The sequence below is a fragment of the Staurois parvus genome, unplaced genomic scaffold (genome assembly GCF_062004578.1).
Source record: "Staurois parvus isolate SC_StPar_1 unplaced genomic scaffold, SC_StPar_1.0 ptg000104l, whole genome shotgun sequence".
Taxonomy (NCBI): domain Eukaryota; kingdom Metazoa; phylum Chordata; class Amphibia; order Anura; family Ranidae; genus Staurois; species Staurois parvus.
The window spans coordinates 11,538,120-11,564,502 of NW_028317900.1; the positions used below are offsets into that span (position 1 = coordinate 11,538,120).

The 26,383-nt window shown below is 42.1% G+C and overlaps 1 protein-coding gene across 1 annotated transcript in view; it reads left to right on the top strand.

Moving 5' to 3' along the window:
* Positions 1–3,248: 3,248 nt before the first annotated feature.
* Positions 3,249–26,383, top strand: part of ERH (ERH mRNA splicing and mitosis factor) — a 38,945-nt gene continuing 15,810 nt past the window's right edge. The window contains exons 1-2 of the mRNA XM_089671332.1: positions 3,249–3,358; positions 9,323–9,410. Coding sequence (XP_089527458.1) covers positions 3,356–3,358; positions 9,323–9,410 — 91 coding nt within the window. The 5' untranslated portion in view covers positions 3,249–3,355. The remainder of the gene's footprint in view (positions 3,359–9,322; positions 9,411–26,383) is intronic.

Here is a 26,383-nt window from a genome sequence, read left to right on the forward strand (position 1 = left end):
TACTAATGAACCTCTATATACTGTACTCTGGTAACCAAGTTGTGCCTTTTGGAAAATGAAATCAAAGAGATTTATTATAGCAGATTACATTTCTCATTTCCTTCTCATGTAATTATAAAATCCACTTTTGCTGCACATACCAGTCACATGTATTTATTCCATTTTATTAGCCGCTTGACGACCGCCCTGTAGCAGAAATACTGCTACAGGGCAGCAGCGGTGTGCGCAAAATCACATACATATATATATATATATATATATATATGTATATATATATATATATACAGTGGGGATCGAAAGTTTGGGCACCCCAGCTAAAAATTTGTATTAATGTGCATAAAGAAGCCAAGGAAAGATCTCCAAAAGGCATCAAATTACAGATTAGATATTCTTATAATATGTCAACAAAAGTTAGATTTTATTTCCATCATTTACACTTTCAAAATAACAGAAAACAAAAAAATGGCGTCTGCAAAAGTTTGGGCACCCTGCAGAATTTATAGCATGCACTGCCCCCTTTGCAAAGCTGAGACCTGCCAGTGTCATGGATTGTTCTCAGTCATCGTCTGGGAAGACCAGGTGATGTCAATCTCAAAGGTTTTAAATGCCCAGACTCATCTGACCTTGTCCCAACAATCGGCACCATGGGTTCTTCTAAGCAGTTGTCTAGAAAACTGAAACTGAAAATAGTTGACGCTCACAAAGCTAGAGAAGGCTATAAGAAGATAGCAAAGCGTTTTCAGATGTCAATATCCTCTGTTCAGAATGTAATTAAGAAATGGCAGTCATCAGGAACAGTGGAAGTTAAAGCAAGATCTGGAAGACCAAGAAAAATATCAGACAGAACAGCTCGCAGGATTGTGAGAAAAACAATTCAAAACCCACGTTTGACTGCACGATCCCTCCAGAAAGATCTGGCAGACACTGGAGTTGTGGTACACTATTCCACTATAAAGAGATACTTGTACAAATATGGTCTTCATGGAAGAGTCATCAGAAGAAAACCTCTTCTACGTCCTCACCACAAAAATCATCGTTTGAACTTTGCAAATGAACATATAGACAAGCCTGATGCATTTTGGAAACAAGTTCTGTGGACCGATGAGGTTAAAATTGAACTTTTTGGCCGGAATGAGCAAAGGTACGTTTGGAGAAGAAGGGGCACAGAATTTAATGAAAAGAACCTCTGTCCAACTGTTAAGTATGGGGTTGGATCAATCATGCTTTGGGGTTGTGTTGCAGCCAGTGGCACAGGGAACATCTCACGAGTAGAAGGAAAAATGGATTCAATAAAATTTCAGCAAATTTTGGATGGTAACTTGATGCCATCTGTGAAAAAGCTGAAGTTAAAGAGAGGATGGCTTCTACAAATGGATAATGATCCTAAACACACCTCGAAATCCACGGGGGATTACATCAAGAGGCGTAAACTGAAGGTTTTGCCATGGCCTTCACAATCTCCTGACCTCAACATAATTGAAAATCTATGGATAGACCTTAAAAGAGCAGTGCGTGACAGACAGCCCAGAAATCTCAAAACTGGAAGACTTTTGTAAGGAAGAATGGGCAAAGATACCTCAAACAGGAATTGAAAGACTCTTGGCTGGCTATAAAAAGCGTTTACAAGCTGTGATACTTGCCAAAGGGTTAAATGGTTAGCACTACTGCCTGGCAGTACTAGGGTCATTGGTTCAAATACCAGCCATGGCACCCCCTGCCTGGAGTTTGCATGTTCTCCCTGTGCCTGCGTGGGTTTCCTCCGGGTACTCCGGTTTCCTCCCACACTCCAAAGACATGCTGCCAGGTTAATTGGATCCTGTCTAAATTGTCCCTAGTATGTGTATGTATAAATGTGAGTTAGGGACCTTAGATTGTACACCCCTTGAGGGCTGATGTGAATGCACAATATATATATGTAAAGTGCTGCGTAAATTGACGGCGCTATATAAGTACCTGAAATAAATAATAAAGGGGGCAGTACAAGATATTAACTCTGCAGGGTGCCCAAACGTTTGCAGACGCCATTTTTTTGTTTTCTGTTATTTTGAAAGTGTAAATGATGGAAATAAAATCTAACTTTTGTTGACATATTATAAGAATGTCTAATCTGTAATTTGATGCCTTTTGGAGATTTTTCCATCTTTCCTTGGCTTCTTTATGCACATTAATACAAATTTTTAGCTGGGGTGCCCAAACTTTCGATCCCCACTGTATATATATATATATACGTGATTTTGCATTTCCGGGTAGGGGGCGAACGCGAGCTGCCCACGCCACCATTCGTGGCTGTCGATCACCAGGCCCCGGCCGGTAATTACTCGCCGTCACCCGCTGATTTCTGAGGATCTCCGACAGGGAGGAGGACTGTTTTGTTTACTAACAGTTCTCCATCAGCTCGGGAACACTTGTGGATGGCTGTGCACAGCACAGCCATCCACAGCAGTGTGATTACAGTGAATCAAACACATCCCGCCCCCTAGTAAAACACTTCCAGCACACAGTTAACCCTTTGATCGCCCCTGTTAACCCCTTCCTACCCAGTGTCATTAGTAGTGTCAGTGCTTTTTTTCAGCACTGATCACTGTATTGGTGTCACTGGGGATGTCAGTGACACCAAGTCAGTCCCCCCCAGTGTCAGAATGCCTGCGCAGTACCGCTATAAGTCGCTGATCACCATCACTTCTAGTAAAACTGAAAAAAAATCCTGGTATATATACCACCATTTGTAAACGCTATAACTTTCACGTGAACCAATTAATGTACACGTATTGGGATTTGTTTTTAGCAAAGATATGTAGCAGAATACATTTTAGCATAAATGTGTGACAAAATTTGATTTTTTAAATTTTTTTGCTGTTCACGTTTAATAGCAAAAAGTCAAAAATATTGTTTTTTCTCAAAATTGTCATTTTTTTTATAGTGCAAAAAAAAATGCACAGGTGATCAAATACCACCAAAGGAGAACTCAAATTGTGGGAAAAAAAGGACATACATTTCATTCAGGTGCAGCGTTGCATGACCACGCAATTATCAAAGTAATGCAGCAACGAATGCAAAAATTGGCCTGGTCAGGAAGGGGTGTAAATCCTCAGGAGGGCAAGTGGTTCATGTTATTTTTAAAATGAATATTATTATCATTCTATGTTGTTGTCTATACATGTATTCCTTTCCTCTGCCCCCATTTGCACAGTTCAAACAACAACATAGCCACACCGAGCCACTTCCGGAACATTCCTCTACGTACTTCCGCCATACTCAAAAGTGGAAGTGCGCGTGACCTCACTTCTGGCGGAAGGTGTGCGGAGAACTTCCGGTGGAGTGTACGGTTGATTGGAATTCTGTGAAGAAGTCGAAGATGGTGAGTGAGGGATCGGGGGGGAGTGTACGGTATATTGTGCAGGGTATGGCGGCTCCACGTGCAGGAGAGGAGTACGGTGTGTGTGAGCGCGCTCTGCAGCAATGCCGCATGGTGTGTGAGAGGCCGGCGTGACACGGCATGGAGTGAGGACTGTACACATGGCCGCGGCTCCGTGTTATTCGGATGATATGATAGTTTCTCCTCCATAGATCACTGTATGAGATCGTAATGTGATCGCTGTAGGCCTGCATTGTCTCCCTTCATCTCTCCTTAGTGCAGCCCTCATAGCGCCCCCCATTATCACCAGATGGGAGATAGTATTAATGTGACCCCGATCAGCAGATATCTGCGGAAAGGTGATAGAATTCCCTCCCCGGTGGCCCCAATCTTGAAATTCTATGTTCTCAGCTGCTGCAAGTGTTCATTAGTTTCAGGTTTGTTGATCCTAATCCCCCCCCCCTCCATACACAGTGGTTCCTTCCATAGTCTGATATATCATTACAGGGCATAGGAGGAACCATTGCTTGCAACAGGGGGAATAGGTATTCAACCCATCAGGACAGGAAAGTACTTGTGGCAGCTGACTAGCAGCAGTGTGACTGCCTTTTAAGACCCAGCTCACCTGAATGATTAGTATGGGGCCCCTTGTTATTGTCAGGTATAGCTATTTCTCATTGTCATCCTGTATCTACAAGGTCACGTAAAAGCAGTATTAACCCCAAATCTAACATTCTATTATAGTGCAGCTCAACAACTCTCAGATGCGATGGCTGCATTTGTTTTATATTTTAGGTGTTCTTCCTTTATCACCTGCTGATCTAAACCAGGGTTTCTCAACTTTCTTTCAGGCAAGGCACCCTTTAAAATTATGGATAGTCTTGAGGCACCTCATTCTAAAATGTGAAAAACTATTCTAATAGTTTTATATAACGCAGCAACATCCACACATGTTGGACACCCAACATTGGAGGTGATTTATTCTTCCAGAGCAAATACACGTTTGCACACTGGTACTGACTAGTATTCCACTGTTTCTCTTCTCCCTCAGTTTTTCTCCATCACTGAGCTAGCGTGACCCCAGCACTGATGGAGAGGGACAGGGGAGGGTCAAACTAGGGTGCTGTGCATGCAACCAGCATTTTCCTTATCAACTGATGATGTCATTGGTTGTCAGGATGCCAGCAGCTAGAAGGTCATAATGGTGCACAATGAAAACCTGTGGCTTTGTGTAACTAAAAGGCAGGCTTGTTCCACCCGCTGGCTTGTATACAATTTTTAGACATTTTGCCAAGGCACCCCTGAAGAAACCTCAAGGCACCCTGGTTGAGAGAGACTGATCTAAACAGGAAGTCTGTTGTTTTTCAACAGACCAAGCTGACCTGCAAATGTAGCAGTTGGAGGATTAAGGCAAACCACTTACCACTGATAGGGTTGCTTACAATGATTGTCTTTTCTTTATATAAAATCTTTATCCCAAAAGGAACAACTGTTTGCTGTAACTTCTTATAGTGTGTTAGCTGAAGCTTGGCATTAATTTGTTAATGAATCTAAATATGCGAGTGTTTAACACTCCCCTCCCCGCAGACTGACAATGCTGCTGTCCAGAGTGCCTCAGTTGCCTATTCATCCAGAGTGGGGGCACTCTAATACAGGAGGTGTGTTACTGGCCAGATCACCAGGTGAAAACCAGAGGAGGGAAAATAACCTAAAGAAAAACTAATGCAGCCACCACATCTAATGATCAGTAAGCAGTAGGGATGCACCGTTATCAATGCCGATACTAAGTAATTTTCACGAGTACTTGTGAAAATGCTCCCGATATCTGAAACCGATACTTTGTGATTTGATTTGCTTCAATACGAATTGTATGGACTCAAATTGCACCGCAAGGAATAGCATGTGATTTGAACAGGAATGCGATTCCTTTCCAAATCTCATGCGGTTTCCTCACTGCGCCTGTGTGAACCCAGGTTTGTCATAGCCTGAGTTCACACAGAGGCAATGTGGGAAACCTCCCTGCACCGATTCCATGTTAGCGCAGAAGGAAAGGCTGGGGATTTGAAATTGTGAGACCTGTGAAACAGGTGATGACCAATCAGAAGCTGTCTAGGTCATACTGTCATGGGGAGTTTAAATCCCCCAGACCTGTGAAGCAGCTTTCTCTCCTCTTCTTGCACGGATGACAGCACGGGCTAGACGGCTTCTGTTTGCTGTTCTTTGCAGTGGAATTTGTGTCCATACATTTTGTATGGACGCAAATCGCACCGCACAGTATTGGTATTGGCAAGTACTTGACCGAAAGTATTTGTACTCGTACACGTCAATATAAAAAGGCTATCGGTGCACCCTAGTAAGCAGCAATATATTACAATGCTTTTGGATTTAATACCATTTTAGAAGAGAAGTATGGACTTTAAAAAAGTGGCTGCATCATCAGTCCCATGCAGCAGCTGTCCCCCCCGCTGGCTCTGCTCTGAGAACAAACAATTCCCAAATTTGCTCAATTCCCCCTCCACTCTGAGCAGAGCTGTGACTCGCTTTCTGCTCTTCCCCTCCAGCACTCACTGCAGCGTTGGGCTGTATAGGGGCTGACTCAGGCTCTCAGTGGATTGCTGAGAGGCTAAGCCAGCTGCTGGTCCAGGCTTCTAGGTGGATCCTGGCCATATGGTTGGGATCTTTTTAGAGCCTGGACCAGTTGAGTGACGTCAGCCGACAACAGGCTTTCGCCCACTGTTGGCTGAAAACAGGTCACTGGAGAATTAAAGCCAAATTAGCTTTGGTTATACTTCTTTAAAGTGTAACTAAACCCAAGAACAAAAATCTAATATATTGCTTCTTACCTTTTGATGTGCTGGCCATATTTGCTTTTTTCCCCCAAACTTTCTCCTTTATTTTCATCTGCTGATTCTGCCAGTAACATGTTTCCTGTCCTAGGGTGACAATACTCATTACACTGTAGCTATGGAAGAGCAGCGTTGTTACCTTATGAAAGAATGTATGCTAGGGCCACAGAACCATTTTCTTCTCCACAGTTTAAGACAGTATTCTGCAGTCCAAAAAGAAAATTGTGTAACAGTACAGATAAGAAAGTAGAGGAAGTATTCAACTCAGTGAATTTTTATGTGGATCGTAAGTGTTTATTGCTCTTATTTAAAGGCTAAAGGCATTCTTTGCTTAAAGGTAAAAAAACCTTTTGTGCACAGGATCCCCTCCAGCCCCCTCTTATACTTGAGCCTTATCCTGATCCAGCGCTGTGCCTAAGAGCAGTGGCTCTTTCTTCTCACAGGACAGAGAGGCAGCAGTGGGAGCCATTGGCTCCTGCTGTTAGTCAAATCCTGTCACGTGGGGATGGGGCCAAGGAGCACTGCCTGTATCTATGGATGTAGGCAGTGTGGCTTGAAAACAAGCCCACATGTGTGCCCCTGTAGGAAGCTGCTTCTTATGGGGGTACTCGAAGTGAAGGAGCCACAAGTGGTGGCAGGGGACCCTAGAAGAGGAGAAGGGTTGCACAGAGAACGCAAGTATAACGTGTTTATTAAAAAAATAAGTTAAGAATCTTTAACAGACCTAAAACATGGCAATTACCTAGCAGTCTGATTTTGTTTTTTTTTTAAGTTTGGGTACGTACTTAAATAGAATCTTTTTTTAAAACCAGCGTTTAGTTTTCATTTTAAAGTGTAAAGCTGGGTACATACTTAGTTTTTTGTTGTTTTGTTTTTTCTAACTGTAAGTTCAACAAAAAACTCAGATTGCTACATCCACACAAATGAGGTGGAAGCAGGAATCTCCCTCGTTCTGCTATTGTATTCTGACAGCAGGGACTCCTCCACTTTCAGAATACGTTGATTAGGGGTGCAGCCATTGTTTGCAGACCACTGTTTAAAGCAGGTTTTCCAGCAGGACCATGCTACAGAAGCTGATCTAATGATCGGCTTCTGTTGAACATGGGAGGACCACACATAGATTGAAATTCAGCCAGTTCTGCTGAGGCGGACAAATTTTGGTCTGTGTACCTGGCTTAACTCCAGTTTTGTTAAGAAAAAAAGGAATCTGTTCTGGATGAGCTGTATATATTGCAGATATTTTAGCATGTACAGGTGTTGCATGCATCCCTGTCCTTGCAGTCCCATGGACACAGCTTCATCCAATGTGACAGCTATTGGACTGCTGGCATGGGAATGCATGCGACACCTTTGCATCCTTGTGCCTGTAAACACTGCCCTGTACGGATAAGAATGCGCCATGTGAACGAGGCCCAAGACATGGCATTTCCTGTTGACATTCTGTTCACCAAAAATGTACAGAATTGCTCTAGGTTAGTATGTTCATTTTTTTGGACAGTTTAGAAAATTACAAAGGTTGCATGCAGTAAACAGTGTTATAGGATCTATTGATGACAATGGCAGCACATACAAAACATGGGCATGGAAAGATGCATATCAAGCCTAACATTACTAACTAGAAAAGCTACAATTTCTGGGGAAATTGTGTGAAGTGTTCTTTCCTCCACCAGTAGTCTAGGGCTTAAAAATGAGGGATGGTGGCAGTTTAGAAATCATGTCCTGATTTTTCAGCTCACACTCTAGCTTTTGTCACTCTGCTGCCTGCTCACACACCTGGGTTCCTATAGCAACGCACTCTACAGCAAGGGCAGAGAAGAGCGATTAAAAACAAACTGCTCCAACTTGCTCACTTCACTGGCGGTTGCCATCTTCAAACGATTGTAGTTTAAAAAATATAAATCCTACACCGAAGAGCTTTATATTTTGAGACTCGCAAGGCCCAGACCTACATTTTGATGCATAGTATGTCTCTGAAATATTAAAAATGGAGGCACAGTTGCAGTTTAGAAATTGCCCTTCAAATTTGAGGTGGCTAGAGTGGAGTTTCAATGAATGTCAATGGGCGGCGTGAGTTGCAAACAAATGGTCATATTGTGAAAACTATCAGGACTATGGCTTAGCCGTGGACATTTTTAGTGGCAGCAGGGAAAACTGAACATTTGATATAAGATTTGTGTAGGTGGGCTTGAAAATGAGGGAGTGATGGCAGTTTAGAAATCATGTCCTGGTTTTTCAGCTCACACTCTAGTTTTTGTCAGCTCCCACTCTAGTTTTGAACATTCCGCCATTCATTCTTATGGGACCAATTTCACCACAAAAACGCCGATATTTCATGAACCATTCGGCGAAACGTTCCACAAATAGCACACCAGTCAGGAACAATCCGCACGTTTCGGTATATTACTGTCTATGTAGTATAAAAACTGTGGGAGGAGTTAGGGTGGTAAATTTGGCTATAATAATAAGAATATATATGTGAGATAACAGTAAGTGGTCTTGCCATGCAAGAACACTTAATGAATCGTGTGAAAGTGTGCAGGTTGAGTAAATAATTACAATTGAAAGAGTGTTCCAGTTTGTTAAAGTGGAACAGAACTTTTCCAAAAACAAAAGAAAAGTTTCCAACAGGAAGGCTCTCTTGCTGAATGAGGCATGCTATAATATACCTTTAAATGTTGCGCAACATTTAAAGGTATATTATTTCATATGCACAGTTGAAGTTATGTGTTTAATGTTGGTGATCCATTTGAAGAAACTTAGTTTGGCTTGCAAGTCACACAAACATATATTTTTTCACAGGCATGCTATATCTTTTCTGCAGTAAAAGCTATTTACCTGCCTGTTCAGTGTATATTCTGGATATATTGTTGTACCGGAATGAATTCACTCCCATGTGCATGCACTGAAGTAAGGTCCTCTCTTGGATTGGCAAATCAAAATGGGAAAAGATTCAGGTGCCAATGAGGAAGGTCACAGATATCGTTTTGCTGGAGGGGAGGGGATACCAGACTTTAGTGTCATAAGGACTCAGACGAAAATATATTTGACAGTCTTGTAACGCTACACTTTGTTCTACTTCTGTCACTTGTATATTTTTTTAATGATTTGATTTATTTTGCAGTCTCATACAATCTTGCTTGTGCAGCCGACAAAGAGGCCTGAAGGAAGAACATATGCAGACTATGAATCTGTCAATGAATGCATGGAAGGTATGGAGTAAAGTTGTTCATAAGTGATATGCAATTGTTCAGTTGAGATATTTTAAAGGTCAGCTTCACTTAATGTGTATTTCCACTTTTGCAGTAAAATTAGGGAAAGCACCTCTGTGTTTGCTTTTCCACTCACACCTAAATACCTAAAATTTAAAGTATGTCTTACCTTTTGGATGTTTATTTGGAGCAGATCTCGGTACAGACTGCAAGCTTATCTGAACAATTTCACAGTGATCCTATACAAACTGACAAAGAGGGATCCACTTGGCTTTCCCTCCTTAGGCCTTGTTCACATGAGCATTCTTAAAGTATATGTGAATCTTTGCCTTCAAAAACAGCCCAATTAGTTTAAAATAGAATTGCAGGGCAAAATATTTGTGTGCGTGTAACACACACACACTATATTGCCAAAAGTATTGGGATGCCTGCCTTTACACGCACATGACATCCCAGTCTTAATCTGTAGTGGTTTTGCAGGTATAACAGCTTCAACTCTTCTGGGAAGGCTGTCCACAAGGTTTAGGAGTGTCTATGGGAATGTTTGACCATTCTTCCAGAAGCGCATTTGTAAGGTCAGGCACTGATGTCAGATGTGAAGGCTTGGCTCGCAGACTCTGCTCTAATTCATCCCAAAGGTGTTCTATTGGGTTGAGGTCGGGACTCTGTGCGGTTCCTCCACCCCAAACTCGCTCATCCATGTCTTTATGGACTTTGCTTTGTGCACTGGTGCACAGTCATGTTGGAACAGGAAGGGGCCATCCCCAAACTGTTCCCACAAAGTTGAGAGCATGAAATTGTCCAAAATGTCTTGGTATGCAGATGCATTAAGAGTTCCCTTCACTGGAACTAAAGGGCCAAGTCCAACCCCCGAAAAGCAACCCCACACCATAATCCCCCCTCCACCAAACTTTACACTTGGCACAATGCAGTCAGGCAAGTACCATTCTCCTGGCAACAATTGTAAGCTCCAAGGAGCAGGGCTCTCAAATCCCTCTTGTATTGAACTGTATTGTTGCTGTATTGTCTCTTGTTATATTGTAAAGCGCTGAGCAAACTGTTGGCGCTATATAAATCCTGTATAATAATAATAACCACCAAACCAGACATATCCATTGAATTGCCAGACAGAGAAGCGTGATTCGTTACTCCAGAGAACACGTCTCCACTGCTCTAGAGTCCGGTATTCACTGGAACTATGGAGTCAAGTCCAACCCCTGAAAGACAACCCCACACCATAATTTCCCCCCCCCCCCCCACCAAATGTTACACTTGTCACAATACAGTCAGGCAAGTACTGTTTGTTTTCTCCTGACAACTGCCAGACACATCCATCGGATTGCCAGACAGAGAAGCCTGATTTATCATTCCAGAGAAACACGTCTCCACTGCTCTAGAGTCCAGTGGTGGTGTGCTTTACACCACTGCAGCCGACACTTTGCATTGCACTTGGCAGAGTAAGGCTTGGATGCAGCTGCTCGGCCATGGAAACCCATTCCATGAAACTCTCTACACACTGTTGTGCTAATCTGAAGGCCACATGAAGATTGGAGGTCTTTAGCGACTGACTCTGCAGACACTTTGCGACTTCTGTGCAGTGCGCTTCAGTATGCGCTGACCCCACTCTGTCATAGCACGTGGCCCATGACTTTGTTTCTGAGTTTCTTTTGTTCCCAGTTGCTTCTACTTTGTTATAATACCACTAACAGTTGACTGGAATATTTAGTAGCTAGGAAATATAACGGATGGACTTATTGCACAGGTGGCAAACTATCACGGTACTACGCTTGAATTCACTGAGCTCCTGAGAGCGACCCATTCTTTCACAAATGTTTGTAGAAGCAGTCTGCATGCCCAGGTTCTTGATTTTATACTCCTGTGGCCATGGACGTGATTGCAACACCTGAATCCAATGATTTGGAGGGGTGTCCCAATAGTTTTGCCAATATAGTGTATATACTACTGTGCAAAAGGTTTAGGCGGGTGTTAAAAATACTGTAAATTAAGATACTTTCAGAAATAGAAGTTTATTTTTAATAAGTTAACAAAATGGAAAGTAATGAACAGAAGAGAAATACGAATCAATATTTGGTGTGACCACCCTTTGCCTTCAAAACAGCATTAATTCTTCTAGGTACACCTGCACAGTTTTTGAAGGAACTCAGCAGGTAGGTTGTTCCAAACATCTTGGAGAACTTACCACAGATCTTCTGGATGTAGGCTGTCTCAAACCCTTCTGTTTCTTTATATAATCCGACATAGACTCGCTGATGTTGAGACAAGGGCTCTGTGGGGGCAAAACAATCACTTCCTGGACTCCTTGTTCTTCTTTAACACTGAAGATGGTTCTTAAAGACATTGGCTGTATGTTTAGGGTCATTGTCCTGCTGCAAAATAAATATGAGCCAGTCAAAGGCCTCCCTAATGGTATGGCATGATGGATATGTTTGCCTGTATTTCTCAGCATTGAGGACACCATTGATCCTGACCAAATCTCCAACTCCATTTGCAGAAATTTGGCCCCAAACTGACAAGGAACCTCCACCATGCTTCACTGTTCCCTGCAGACTCTTATTATTGTAGCCAAATATTTAAAATTTTGACAAATCTGTCCAGAGCACCTGATATCAAGTGTACCATGGCGTGTGTGTGTGTTTCTCTTTTTAAAGTGATACTAAACTCTCACGGTTTGATTTACATTATCCCTTCTCTTTCTGTATGTGGATGTTGGTACTGTAAATATTTTAATTAAATTAACTACTTTTTATTTTCATAGTCCAATATATAGCTTTCACATGACCCAGCTTTTTCCCAGCCTGTCTGCAGGGGAACAGTGGCACTGCTACTAGACATATATTCAAAATGAAAAAAAAAAACAGCCTTTGGAATACAGAGTAAAAATAATTATCAAGAACTGTTTTAAATTTTCATACAAATATATATTTAAAAAAAATATTATTTTGGTGATTACATGGTGTGGTTGGATTTTGTCAGGCACAGGGAGGCAGTCTCCATCAATCAAGACGTAATATCCCAACCTCATTGTGTTTAGCTAGTTAGTGACCATGAAGGAGGGGGGGGGCTTGTCTCTATAGTCACATGGGCTGCTTTGATGTGATGGGGAGGAAATGCTCAGGGTAAAAATACACTAAAAACTGAGCATGTGCATTTGCTGCCTACACTGATCTGCAATATCCCCAACTGCAGGGGACATGGATAACCAGGATCAACCAGTTTTTATTGCAGAATACCGAAAACAAATCCCATAGTGAATGAGATTGAATAGCATGAAATACAGTATGTGTTCATAGTTTTTAATGATATGGGTTTAGTGATACTTTAGGTATCTTACTAATGTTTTCAGGCTTTTTTTCTATTTTGTCCTGTCACACTCCCTATCCTCCAGTGATGTACCTCACAGCTAGCAAGCAGTGATGTTATTTCTGGTCACATGCTCCACACTGTGCATACTACAATTCCCATAGAGCTGAATTTTTCTGAATGTAGATGTGTAGTCTGTGGGGGGGTTGGGGGCGGCCAGCAATAGAGGGTGGCGATGTTCACACTTGCAAGGGGGGGCACAGAGAACCCTAGAACAGAAAGTCAGAGGAGAACAGAAAAGGCTTGCATCTGACAGATGAAACAAAGGAAGAGTGATAGAAGATACATTCTTATACAGGGTGGATAAAAATCAATGATTTTTTTAAAAAAATCAAAAAAAATCAGATTTTTTAATTTAAATCGGATTTTTTTGAATAAAATACTTTTTGAGGAAATTATATTACCATCCAAAGGTTATTCCATCATGAAATAAAGATTAGTTTTTTAATTATGTAGAATAAGGCTGTATATGTTTTAATTTTTTTGGTAAATAAATTCCATGAATCCATTCACAATGTCATGCTCTTCCAGAGGTTTGTGTAAGATTATTGGGCAGTTTCTCTGCCTACAAGATATTATCACAGATGCTCGGTTTACTTTTGCAGTTCTCAAAACTGAATCTGACTCAGCAGAGATCACATGCCTCTTCTTCACAGCAAAAATGTTATAACATGAACAGAGTTAAGAAAAAGACCTTAATCCTAACTTCTACAAACCTATGAATACAGAATCAACCCCTTCAGTGCTAAGTTTCAAGAAGTTCAGTGAATAGAATAGAAACAATATTTTTCTGATTGTTTGGAGTGGAATAGATCTGCACAAGAAGAAAGTGAAACTAAGTGTGAGGAGGAAGGGGCTGACAGTCTAAGTTTCTTAAAATATATATATTTTGTTTAGCCAAATTAGTTAAACATGGATGTTTGTTTAAGCAAATAACATATGCTGTAATGTTATTGTTTCAGTTGAATAAATCTATTTAAATTGTTATTACCGTATATACTCGAGTATAAGCCGAGTTTTTCAGCACATTTTTTGTGCTGAAAAACGGCCCCCTCGGCTTATACCCGAGTCAACGTCTGCAGATGACATGCCGTCCCTGTCATCTGGACACACCCCCGGGATCAATCCTCGCCGGTGATTGGCCGCCGGAACTGTAGCTCAGGAGAGGCACACAGGCGCCCAGTCACCAGCGAGGAGGTGGAGCTTGGAGAGGAGGAGCCGAGCGGCACCGCGAAGATCGAGTGAGTGAAGAGGAGGAGAGCAGCCGGAGAAGGAAGACATCTGACCGGTAAGTGTGTACCATGGGAGAGGGAGGGAGAGAGCGAGCCCAGGCTGGAGCAGGGGTCAGCAAGGTAAGTATCATTGGTGTCAGTGGGAGGAATAGTGCCCAATCATTGGTGTCACTAATACCGACGATGGGGCACTATTCCTCCCCCCACTGACACCGACGATGGGGCACTATTCCTCCCCCCACTGACACCGACGATGGGGCACTATTCCTCCCCCCTCGGCTTATACTCGAGTCAATAGTTTTTCCCAGTTTTGTGTGGTAAAATTAGGTACCTCGGCTTATATTCGAGTCGGCTTATACTCGAGTATATACGGTATTAAGGTAATGGTAATTTTTCTCCTTCCTAAGTACAACAGAAAAGTTGTCCAAATATGAATGATTAACCTATTAAACTGGGGATGAAAAAACTAATATGAAAAGTTATTCTAAAAATCTTCATCTACTTGCATATTAAAGTTATACCAGCAAGAATTAGTCTTTATGTAGAAAATTAGGATTTAAATCAAGCCTTACTGACTAGTGATTTAAATCGTGATTTAAATCAGTTTGATTTAAATCAAATCCACCCTGTTCTTCTATTTAAGCATATTTATCAGAAATGTGAGTTTAGTGTCACTCGAATTCTGAATACCAGCAGCTGCCTGAAATCTGATAGTCTGTTTTATTATTACTAGTACTTCTTGACAGATGGGTTATCTACTAGTGTCTTTGAATGGCAAATGGCAGCATCTGTAGTTCTGCCTAATATCCTGTGTTACACAATATAGTTTGTTCACACCTGTCTGCAGAACTAATGTATTATTCATGATTCTGTTCAGTATAGTATAGGACAATACACACAAAGGACATAGAAAAATGACTTGCTACATCCTGTGTCTTCAATGAAGTGATAAGAATTCACCAATAATGAAGAGGCTTCTCTGTAACACTGAAATTGTGCTTGATCACCCGGGGAATGACAGATCTGAACCTAAAAGTGACATAATGCACAACGCTTTCATGTTCATTCACAGGACAGAAGATTTGCGAATGAATTTTCGCTGATCTCCCTCCGCTCTATCTGGCAACATCTGCCACGCCGGTCCCAGGCCCGCTGGTGGGACAGTGAAGCCGACAGTTGGCTTATTAAATGTATACACACTGGGGAGAATTTGCTAAAATTGGAGAAGACAGACTCTGGAGCAGCTGTACACAGTAATCGGTTTCTAACTTGAGCTTGTACAGTTAGTGATTCTAAAGGCTTACATTTTTTTTTCTTTACTTTTTTTTTTTTGTTTTTTTTTTTAATAACAAACCTGTCTCTACTTACTTGCTCTGTATAGTGGTTTTGCACAGAGCATCCCTAATGCAGACCATACATGGTTCGAATTCCTAACGATTTTTCGTCCGAAAATCGCAAACTTTGTTCGCTCAGTTATCCGATGGTGCCATCAATTATTTCGAAAATCGGCTGACCAAGTCATAAAGTTCACCCCATATAACAGGCGAAACTTCTGTTTTTTCCAGGTCACGGCTCATGCGTATATTCTTTTTGGAAAAACGATCATACAATTTGACCATCATTGAGTCGAAAATCGGTTGTTTTTCATGAATTTTTCAACATGCCCGATCACCGAAAAGGGGAGGAACCACAAAAATCGGCCAGTGCCGTTGAGCCACTAACTGAGCGAAAATTGGCCGATTATTCTTAGGTCCGATTTTTGGACAAAAAAAATCGGTCGACTTTCAACCCATGTATGGCCAGCATAATCCTCCTCTTCTCGGGTCCCCCACCAGCGCTTCTGGCCCCTCCCTCCTGTCGGGTGGCCCTACAGCAAGCAGCTTGTTATGGGGGCACCCATGCATGGGCACTCCCCGGCCACTGCTCCATGTGTCTATTCACACACGGAGCCACAGCTCGGTCCCGCCCCTCTCTCCTCATTTGGCTCAATGACAGAGGTTTTCTACGCATGAAAGTAAAACGACCCTTGAGCCTTTAGAACCACTTTAAGCTTTGAAAATGAAAGCTAGAAGCTGATTGGCTGCCATGCACAGCTGCTCCAGATTCTGTCTGCTCCACTCTTGGTAAATTCCCCTCATTGTGTGTGTATAAAAGTCAGCCCTGCTGCAGTAGTGTATTTTATCACTGTCATATGATAGTTTACGGTTTGGGTTTGTATTTGAGATGTGCAAACAGATCACAGAAGAACTTAGATAAAACATATTTAAGTAATGACAGATAATAATAGAAAATATAACAGGAATACTTAACTAAAAATGCTTGTTTCCGCCACTGGTTCCTCCTTTTTATATGCCATGGTGCAGATGATCAGAAGCAGACGCATTCAGTCAGCTAAGGTAAGGTAGGCTTCTTGGAGGCTTTCTTAGATATTGTGCGACAACTTTATTAATTATTATTATACAGGATTTATATAGTGCCGACAGTTTGCTCAGCGCTTCACATTATGATGGGAGACAGTACAGTCACAATACAATTCAATACCAGAGGGATTTGAGGGCCCTGCTCCTTGGAGCTTACAATCTAGGAGGGAGGGGATAGTGGTACAGAAGGTAATAACTGTGGGGGATGGAGTGGTTGGAAGAGTAGAGGATTCCAGTATTAGCTGAGGGTGGGGTAGGCTTCCCTGAAGAGAGGTTTTCAGAGTGCGCCTGAAAGTGAGCAGAGTAGGCGATAGTCTGATAGATTGGGGTAGGGAGTTCCAGAGGATGGGGGAAGCCCTGGAGAAGTCCTGGAGACGGGCATGGGAGGAGGAGACAAGGGAGCTAGAGAGTAGGAGGTCTTGTGAGGAGTGGAGAGTACGGTTTGGGTGGTATTTGGAGACAAGATCGGTGATGTAGTTTGGGGCAGAGTTATGAACGGCTTTATACGTCAGTGTTAGTGTTTTGAATTTTATCCGTTGGGCAATTGGAAGCCAGTGGAGGGATTGGCAGAGAGGGGTGGCAGATACAGAACGGTTAGTAAGAAGGATGAGTCTGGCAGCAGCATTCATGATGGACTGGAGTGGGAATAGCCTGCGGTGAGGTAGGCCAATGAGGAGGGAGTTACAGTAGTCGAGGCGTGATATAAGGGAGTGAATGAGTTGCTTAGTGGTTTCCGGGGTTAGGAACAGTCGTATCTTGGAGATGTTGCGGAGGTGAAGTCTACACTTCACCTCCGCAACAGTTTGTCAGCGAGTGGACCTGGGGCTGAAAGGACAGATTGGAGTCTAGGATGATACCTGGTAACCTGGCGTGAGGGGTGGGACTGATGATAGTGTTGTTGATTTTGAATGAGAAGTGGGGGGGGGGGGGTGCAGGCTGGGGGGGAATAATAATAAGGAAATATGCAATTTTCCTATCAAAGTTGAAGGGTTAAAAGGAAAGTCTGAGCTGCTTTGTGTGTTAACTGCCTCCTTGTAAGCAACCTGAATGCCAGCATTGTTTACATTTTATTGGTAAACAGACATCCCTATCTCTACACATAATGATGCTTGTAGACCATTGTTATATTTTAGAGGTCGTGAAACCATGAAATTTGTAACACCTAGGCTAGTTTTTGGCAAAACAATTCTTGGAGCAGGCGATGAAACAAAGTCCAAATTCTCCCTTTTAGTGTACGCAACCCTTAAAGCAGAACTAAGCTCTCCTATGTGCCAAAGACTACCATCTTAGCATTTTATTTAGATATGTAATCACCATGGGGTTGCACATGTGACCAGCTATGACATCAGCCATATAACAGATTAAAAGTTTGCTTGATAGGTCCCAGACTGACAACTGTGATCATTATCACCAGATACATGCCTTGAATGTAGCATACACATGAGCTAGTAGTCAGAATGTAAATGAAAACACTGCAGAAACGTGTATGTTTAATACCATTTGTTGAACATTTCTAGCTTTAACTCTGCATCACTGTATAGCATACCCTAAACTCAACCCTTCCCTATCTGCTAATGTTAACATTGAATCTGCTAAAACCTCACACCTAAAACGTATCCTTTAAAGCTTAACTCCAGCTTTGCTATCACTTCAAATAGTTCATTTGGGCTTTACTTGCCCAAATGAACTATTTCCTTTGCGAGTAGATGTAGTCACTTTCAGCGCTGTATAATCAGTATGCATCATCAGCTATGTGCAGTATGCAGCGCTGAGTCCCGGCAGTGTTACTGAAACTTCTGCTGCAGGAAGAAAATCGAGTTGGGCTGAGTATTTTTATCAGCAATTATAAGACCTCCTCTGAATGGCTGAGGTGGAGATTTACCTCATCCACCCGCCTCTCCACCTCAGCTATTTTTTTTTTTTTTTTGCACAGTAAAAATACCCAAACACAAGACAGCCAAACACTTATATCAGAAGCAGCCCTTGTTGCATCACATAGGAAACCTGTGGCTGGATTTTATGTTTAATCTTATTTTTGGTGGCTTCTGTAAAAGTAAAGAATAAGACATAGACCATTTAAGAAATGCATACAATCCAATCCAGTTACACACACCACATTGTGATTGTACAGGCCGCCAGATTTCAGTATACACGAACCAATGTGCTGTAATGCATCAACATCACATGGATTTTGGCTAAATGTTGACATAGGCATATCCGATTTGATACAAATTAAGAGTATTTTAATGTTGTCAAGTAAGATCTCATACACGTGCAGTCCTACAGCCTTGTCCAATCTGAATGCTGAAGTGGGAATCTGTATATCTGCTTTGCACCCTTCAAAGCCCTACATGGAGGCTGAAAATAAATCAAATAACATGGAAAATATCAACTTGATTGCATGTGTGTGCAGTGGGAAGCAGGCAAAGAAACCAGTTGAATAATGGAGAGAAGGCAGAAATACCAATAATAGATGAAAAAAAGTAAACTCCACACTTGTCAGGTGTTGCAGCTTATATATGGGCTGGATTTACTAAAGTCAAATAGACTGTGCACTTTCCAAGTGCAATTGCACTCCTTTTCCCCGGAGCTTAATAAATGTGGTAAAACTTTCATGGGCGTGGACATTTTTGAAAAAACTACTTGTCCAGGGATTAAATCGGTGTCCCAATCTACTTGTCCCTCATGACAATCTACTTGTCCTGATTAAAAAAAAAAAAACACATTTTATCCAAAACCGTATTTTAAATTGCTTTCAGTGACGTCTGGGGCTTTTAAAAACAAAAGGGGCTCTATGGCGACTTAAACAATTCATATTTTTAACATTGTGCTGTATATCTCCTCCTCCCCTCCCTGCCTGTCTCCAGCACCGCACCCGGGGACTAGGAGGGAGGTGAGAGACCTTGCAGTGTAATGAGCACTGATTGGCTGCTCCTCAGAAAAGGGGAGTGTCGGGCTTATCCTTTATCCCTTTCGTTGCCAGAGCCATTTTTATGCACACGTTTAAAAAATAATTTAAGGCCTGAAGATGACACAAAACCCCCAACATATATTTTCTAAAATCGGAGATCCTAGAGAATAAAATAGCGGTAGTTCCAATTTTTTATGTCACACAATATTATCACAAAGGTCTAAATTATCCAATTTTTTTGTAAAATATAAAAGACGAGGTTGCATAGAGTAAATATCCAACATGTCAAACCTTAAATTTACATGCACTCATGAAACGGCAACAAACTTTAGTACCCTATATTTTCTACAGGCGGCGCTTTTAAAGCTCCTTATAGGTCATTGATTTAGGGTTATGGAGGAGATCTGGTGCTAGAATTATTGCTCTCATTCTGGTGAGCGCAGTGATATGTAACATGTATCGTAATCGACATTTTCATGTGTAGGCACAACGGTGTGTGCTTTTATGTGCGTGCATACGTATGTAGGGGTGGAGGGCCTTGAAAAATTTGAGGGTTATATGCTGGGTTGTAACTTCCATTAAAAAAATAAAAAATGTACCTAACTTTTTTTGTTAAAGTCCCCTATGTGATGATTTTTTGGTGAAACTACATGTCCCGGGCGTCGGGCTATAGAAATTGGACATCCTTGAGCTTTACTTTGTAAAGAATACCCAATGAGGTGTAAGGAAAATTTAAAAAACAATCATTTGAGCCTTTGTCCTGGGAGAGCATTCGTTCCATTTTATAAATGGAACCTAATTCACGGAGCCATTCAGGTATAGGACTGGGAGTTGCCTTCTTTCTCCAATTCCTAGTGATAGTGGAGCGATCTGCAGCCAGAAATTGATGCAGCAACCCCCTTTTGATTTTCTCTACATGTTCCTAGTGTGGAGTGTCCCCTTCAGTGAGGAACAGTGGCAGGGAAAAAAAAGGTTGTTTTGTGGAGAACAGATGGACAGCTGTACCATTGTGATGGAATTGTTTATTCTGCTCCTGTGCTTTCAAGAAATAAAGGTGAAAGCCTTGTTGCTATGGCTGGGTTTTAAATGAAAATTGATGTAGTGTGTAACAGGTAACAGGTACTTTTGTGAAATACAGTGGGACAGCGTGTTCGCTCTTGCACTGTATATTGGTGCACCAAAATGAAAATTCAGGGTGCATTTCGCCGAAAACCAAAACGGACAGGTTTTTTTTAAAAAAAAATTTAAACTTAATGTGGCTGGCAATTTTGCATTAAAGTCAATAGGGATGAGACTTTGCATAAAAATCTATGAGACGTGATTTTGCATTGAAGTCACTAGGGAGTATTTTTACATGAAAGTCAATGAGACGCATGTATCGGCAGCTTTTTTCCTATCCGTAAAATACAGATAACACTTCTGCCGATATATTGGTGCATCTCTACTGTATATGCAGTTCACCATGTAGAGTTCCTTGCCTTTCTTTGGTAAACTGCTGAAAGTACTTTGAGCGAGATAAGCAACATTGGCCAGTGGATCTTGGTTCCATCTAAATCACTAAACTTTTTGTATATGGTGTAACAATCTTTGAATGAACTTAAAAACTTATCTTTTTAGATTTATTGGGGAACCAGACAGGGTTGCCCTTTTATCTCCTCTTATTAGCACTGGCTATTGAGCCAATGGCTGCAAAATTGAGAGAGGGTATTAATATCAAAGGCCTGTGTATAGGGGGATTTGAAGAGCGAGTTCCATTATACGTTGATGATATGCTCTGATATTTAAAGGATGCAGACTGGTCTCTGTCTTTAGCCTTTTCGATTATTCAGGAATTTGGAGATTTTTCCGGTTTTCGCGTTAACTGGGATAATTCAATTCTGTTCCCCTTAGATGCACAATCTGACCTGCGATCTCCTCCTCATTGTCCCATTCTTGTCTTAGATAAGTTCAAATATCTTGGGGTTTATGTTCAGCCCCCACTGCCCTCTTTTTTTAGATTATCTTTTGTCAGTTCTTAGATCGTTTAAAGACAGGGCTCAGAAGTGGAAGGATCTTCCATTAATGCTGTTGGGCAGGATTAATTTGTTCAAGATGATTTATTTACCTAACTTTCTCTGTATTCTCTCCAGTGCTCCAGTATACATTCCAAATAGGCTTTTTAAACATATTCATTCACTGCACAGTGCTTTTTTTGTGGGGTTCCAAAGTACCCAGGGTATCCCTTGAAATTTTACAGTTTCCAATAGAAAGAGGTGGTCTGGCGTTGCCGGATCTTCTTATGTATTATTTTGCATCTCAACTGATGTATATGCATTTGCGAATGTTCCCTCAGTTAAATAATGCAGCAACGGCAGTTGAAGCAGCAGTGGCCTCCTATGAGGCATTGCTGAACTTTTTCTATAGAGGTGAGGTCCCTACGCCAGGGGGCAAGCCCATTCTGGCAGTCTCTAGGACTATACAGAGGTTGTGTATTAATCAAATTTCGGATGAGTCCCTGGGTCATTTGCCGAGTGCTCCACTATGGTATAATCCACATTCTGAATAATTTTTTTAAGCTAAATGAGGGTCGTAGGTGGGCACGCTATGGGGTTAAATATCTCTGTGATTTATATGAAGATGGGAGATTTGAAACCTTTAGACAAATGCAGATTGAGTGGGGCGTACCAGCTTCGTGGGATTTTTATTATGTCCAGCTTAAACATGCTGCGTTCCGGCAATTTGGCGAGGAGGCGGTGTCTCTAACACTAAACTTGAGACACTCCTGGGACCAGAGCATAATAAATCAGTTTCTAGTTATTACTCAGCACTGATTCTGATAGATAGTAGGCAATGCCATAGAACCAAGGAAAGATGGAGTGCTCTTATTGCAGACCTGATGGCCCAGAGATGGTCAGAGGTGCTTCATTCGTATGTGGCGTCTGTCATCTCCTCTGAGGATAACATGGTACAGATACGATATCTACACCAGACGTATTATACACCGCTAAAATTATTTAAGATGGGTAGGAGGAACTCTGCAACATGTCATAAATGCTTGGTGACTGAGGGAACTTTCCTGCATATGGTTTGGGAGTGTGCTAAGTAGAGATGAGCGAATCGAAGTATCCGAAGTGGAATTCGAGTCGAATATCGGAAAAATTTCGATTCGTGCCAAATCCGAAAAACAGCCTAATTCGGACGCGCGAATCGAAATTTTTCCGAAAATGGCGGCTGACATGTGCGGCGACGGAGCGGGGATGTCGGGGAAGGCGCGCAGACAAGGCGCGCTGCCCCATAATGCATTCCTCAACGACATGTGATCGCATCAGCCAATCAGCAGCCAGCCAGCCAGCACTGTGTAATGGTCGAGGTATATATAGCGGCCATTTTGGAAATCTTCATTTGCCTGCAGTCATTGAACAGAGGCAGACCGCTCTGTACTAGGGACAGGGACAGAGTTAGGGCCACAGAAACGAGAATTGGGGACAGAGAGAAGTTACTTAGGGACAGAGAACCATTACTCAGGGACACAGACTTGTTAATGAGGGCCACAGAATCGTTATTTAGGGACAAAGAAACGCTAGTTAGGGCCACAGAATTCATACTCAGGGACAGACAGAATTGTTACTCAGTGCCAGAGAATTGTTACTTAGGGCCACAGAAACGTTATTAGGGCCACAGAATTTTTACTCAGGGACAGACAGAATTGTTACTGAGTGCCAGAGAATTGTTACTCAGGGACAGACAGAATTGTTACTGAGTGCCAGAGAATTCTTACTCAGGGCCACAGAATTCATTCTCAGGGACAGACAGAATTGTTACTCAGGGACAGACAGAATTGTTACTGAGTGCCAGAGAATTGTTACTCAGGGACAGACAGAATTGTTACTGAGTGCCAGAGAATTGTTACTCAGGGACAGACAGAATTGTTACTGAGTGCCAGAGAATTGTTACTCAGGGACAGACAGAATTGTTACTGAGTGCCAGAGAATTGTTACTCAGGGACAGACAGAATTGTTACTGAGTGCCAGAGAATTGTTACTCAGGGACAGACAGAATTGTTACTGAGTGCCAGAGAATTGTTACTCAGGGACAGACAGAATTGTTACTGAGTGCCAGAGAATTGTTACTCGCACAGACACAAAATTGTTACTTGCACAGACACAGAATTGTTACTCGCACAGACACAGAATTGTTACTCAGGGCCACAGAATTCATACTCAGGGACAGACAGAATTGTTACTGAGCGCCAGAGAATTGTTACTCAGGGACAGACAGAATTGTTACTGAGTGCCAGAGAATTGTTACTCAGGGACAGACAGAATTGTTACTGAGTGCCAGAGAATTGTTACTCAGGGACAGACAGAATTGTTACTGAGTGCCAGAGAATTGTTACTCAGGGACAGACAGAATTGTTACTGAGTGCCAGAGAATTGTTACTCGCACAGACACAAAATTGTTACTTGCACAGACACAGAATTGTTACTCGCACAGACACAGAATTGTTACTCAGGGCCACAGAATTCATACTCAGGGACAGACAGAATTGTTACTGAGTGCCAGAGAATTGTTACTCAGGGACAGACAGAATTGTTACTGAGTGCCAGAGAATTGTTACTCAGGGACAGACAGAATTGTTACTGAGTGCCAGAGAATTGTTACTCGCACAGACACAAAATTGTTACTTGCACAGACACAGAATTGTTACTCGCACAGACACAGAATTGTTACTCAGGGCCACAGAATTCATACTCAGGGACAGACAGAATTGTTACTGAGTGCCAGAGAATTGTTACTCAGGGACAGACAGAATTGTTACTGAGTGCCAGAGAATTGTTACTCAGGGACAGACAGAATTGTTACTGAGTGCCAGAGAATTGTTACTCAGGGACAGACAGAATTGTTACTGAGTGCCAGAGAATTGTTACTCAGGGACAGACAGAATTGTTACTGAGTGCCAGAGAATTGTTACTCGCACAGACACAAAATTGTTACTTGCACAGACACAGAATTGTTACTCGCACAGACACAGAATTGTTACTCAGGGCCACAGAATTCATACTCAGGGACAGACAGAATTGTTACTGAGTGCCAGAGAATTGTTACTCAGGGACAGACAGAATTGTTACTGAGTGCCAGAGAATTGTTACTCAGGGACAGACAGAATTGTTACTGAGTGCCAGAGAATTGTTACTCGCACAGACACAAAATTGTTACTTGCACAGACACAGAATTGTTACTCGCACAGACACAGAATTGTTACTCAGGGCCACAGAATTCATACTCAGGGACAGACAGAATTGTTACTGAGTGCCAGAGAATTGTTACTCAGGGACAGACAGAATTGTTACTGAGTGCCAGAGAATTGTTACTCAGGGACAGACAGAATTGTTACTGAGTGCCAGAGAATTGTTACTCGCACAGACACAAAATTGTTACTTGCACAGACACAGAATTGTTACTCGCACAGACACAGAATTGTTACTCAGGGCCACAGAATTCATACTCAGGGACAGACAGAATTGTTACTGAGTGCCAGAGAATTGTTACTCAGGGACAGACAGAATTGTTACTGAGTGCCAGAGAATTGTTACTCAGGGACAGACAGAATTGTTACTGAGTGCCAGAGAATTGTTACTCGCACAGACACAAAATTGTTACTTGCACAGACACAGAATTGTTACTCGCACAGACACAGAATTGTTACTCAGGGCCACAGAATTCATACTCAGGGATAGACAGAATTGTTACTGAGTGCCAGAGAATTGTTACTCAGGGACAGACAGAATTGTTACTGAGTGCCAGAGAATTGTTACTCAGGGACAGACAGAATTGTTACTGAGTGCCAGAGAATTGTTACTCAGGGACAGACAGAATTGTTACTGAGTGCCAGAGAATTGTTACTCAGGGACAGACAGAATTGTTACTGAGTGCCAGAGAATTGTTACTCAGGGACAGACAGAATTGTTACTGAGTGCCAGAGAATTGTTACTCAGGGACAGACAGAATTGTTACTGAGTGCCAGAGAATTGTTACTTGCACAGACACAAAATTGTTACTTGCACAGACACAGAATTGTTACTCGCGCAGACACAGAATTGTTACTCAGGGCCACAGAATTCATACTCAGGGACAGACAGAATTGTTACTGAGTGCCAGAGAATTGTTACTCAGGGACAGACAGAATTGTTACTGAGTGCCAGAGAATTGTTACTCAGGGACAGACAGAATTGTTACTGAGTGCCAGAGAATTGTTACTCAGGGACAGACAGAATTGTTACTGAGTGCCAGAGAATTGTTACTCGCACAGACACAAAATTGTTACTTGCACAGACACAGAATTGTTACTCGCGCAGACACAGAATTGTTACTCAGGGCCACAGAATTCATACTCAGGGACAGACAGAATTGTTACTGAGTGCCAGAGAATTGTTACTCAGGGACAGACAGAATTGTTACTGAGTGCCAGAGAATTGTTACTCAGGGACAGACAGAATTGTTACTGAGTGCCAGAGAATTGTTACTCAGGGACAGACAGAATTGTTACTGAGTGCCAGAGAATTGTTACTCGCACAGACACAAAATTGTTACTTGCACAGACACAGAATTGTTACTCGCACAGACACAGAATTGTTACTCAGGGCCACAGAATTCATACTCAGGGACAGACAGAATTGTTACTGAGCGCCAGAGAATTGTTACTCAGGGACAGACAGAATTGTTACTGAGTGCCAGAGAATTGTTACTCAGGGACAGACAGAATTGTTACTGAGTGCCAGAGAATTGTTACTCAGGGACAGACAGAATTGTTACTGAGTGCCAGAGAATTGTTACTCAGGGACAGACAGAATTGTTACTGAGTGCCAGAGAATTGTTACTCGCACAGACACAAAATTGTTACTTGCACAGACACAGAATTGTTACTCGCGCAGACACAGAATTGTTACTCAGGGCCACAGAATTCATACTCAGGGACAGACAGAATTGTTACTGAGTGCCAGAGAATTGTTACTCAGGGACAGACAGAATTGTTACTGAGTGCCAGAGAAT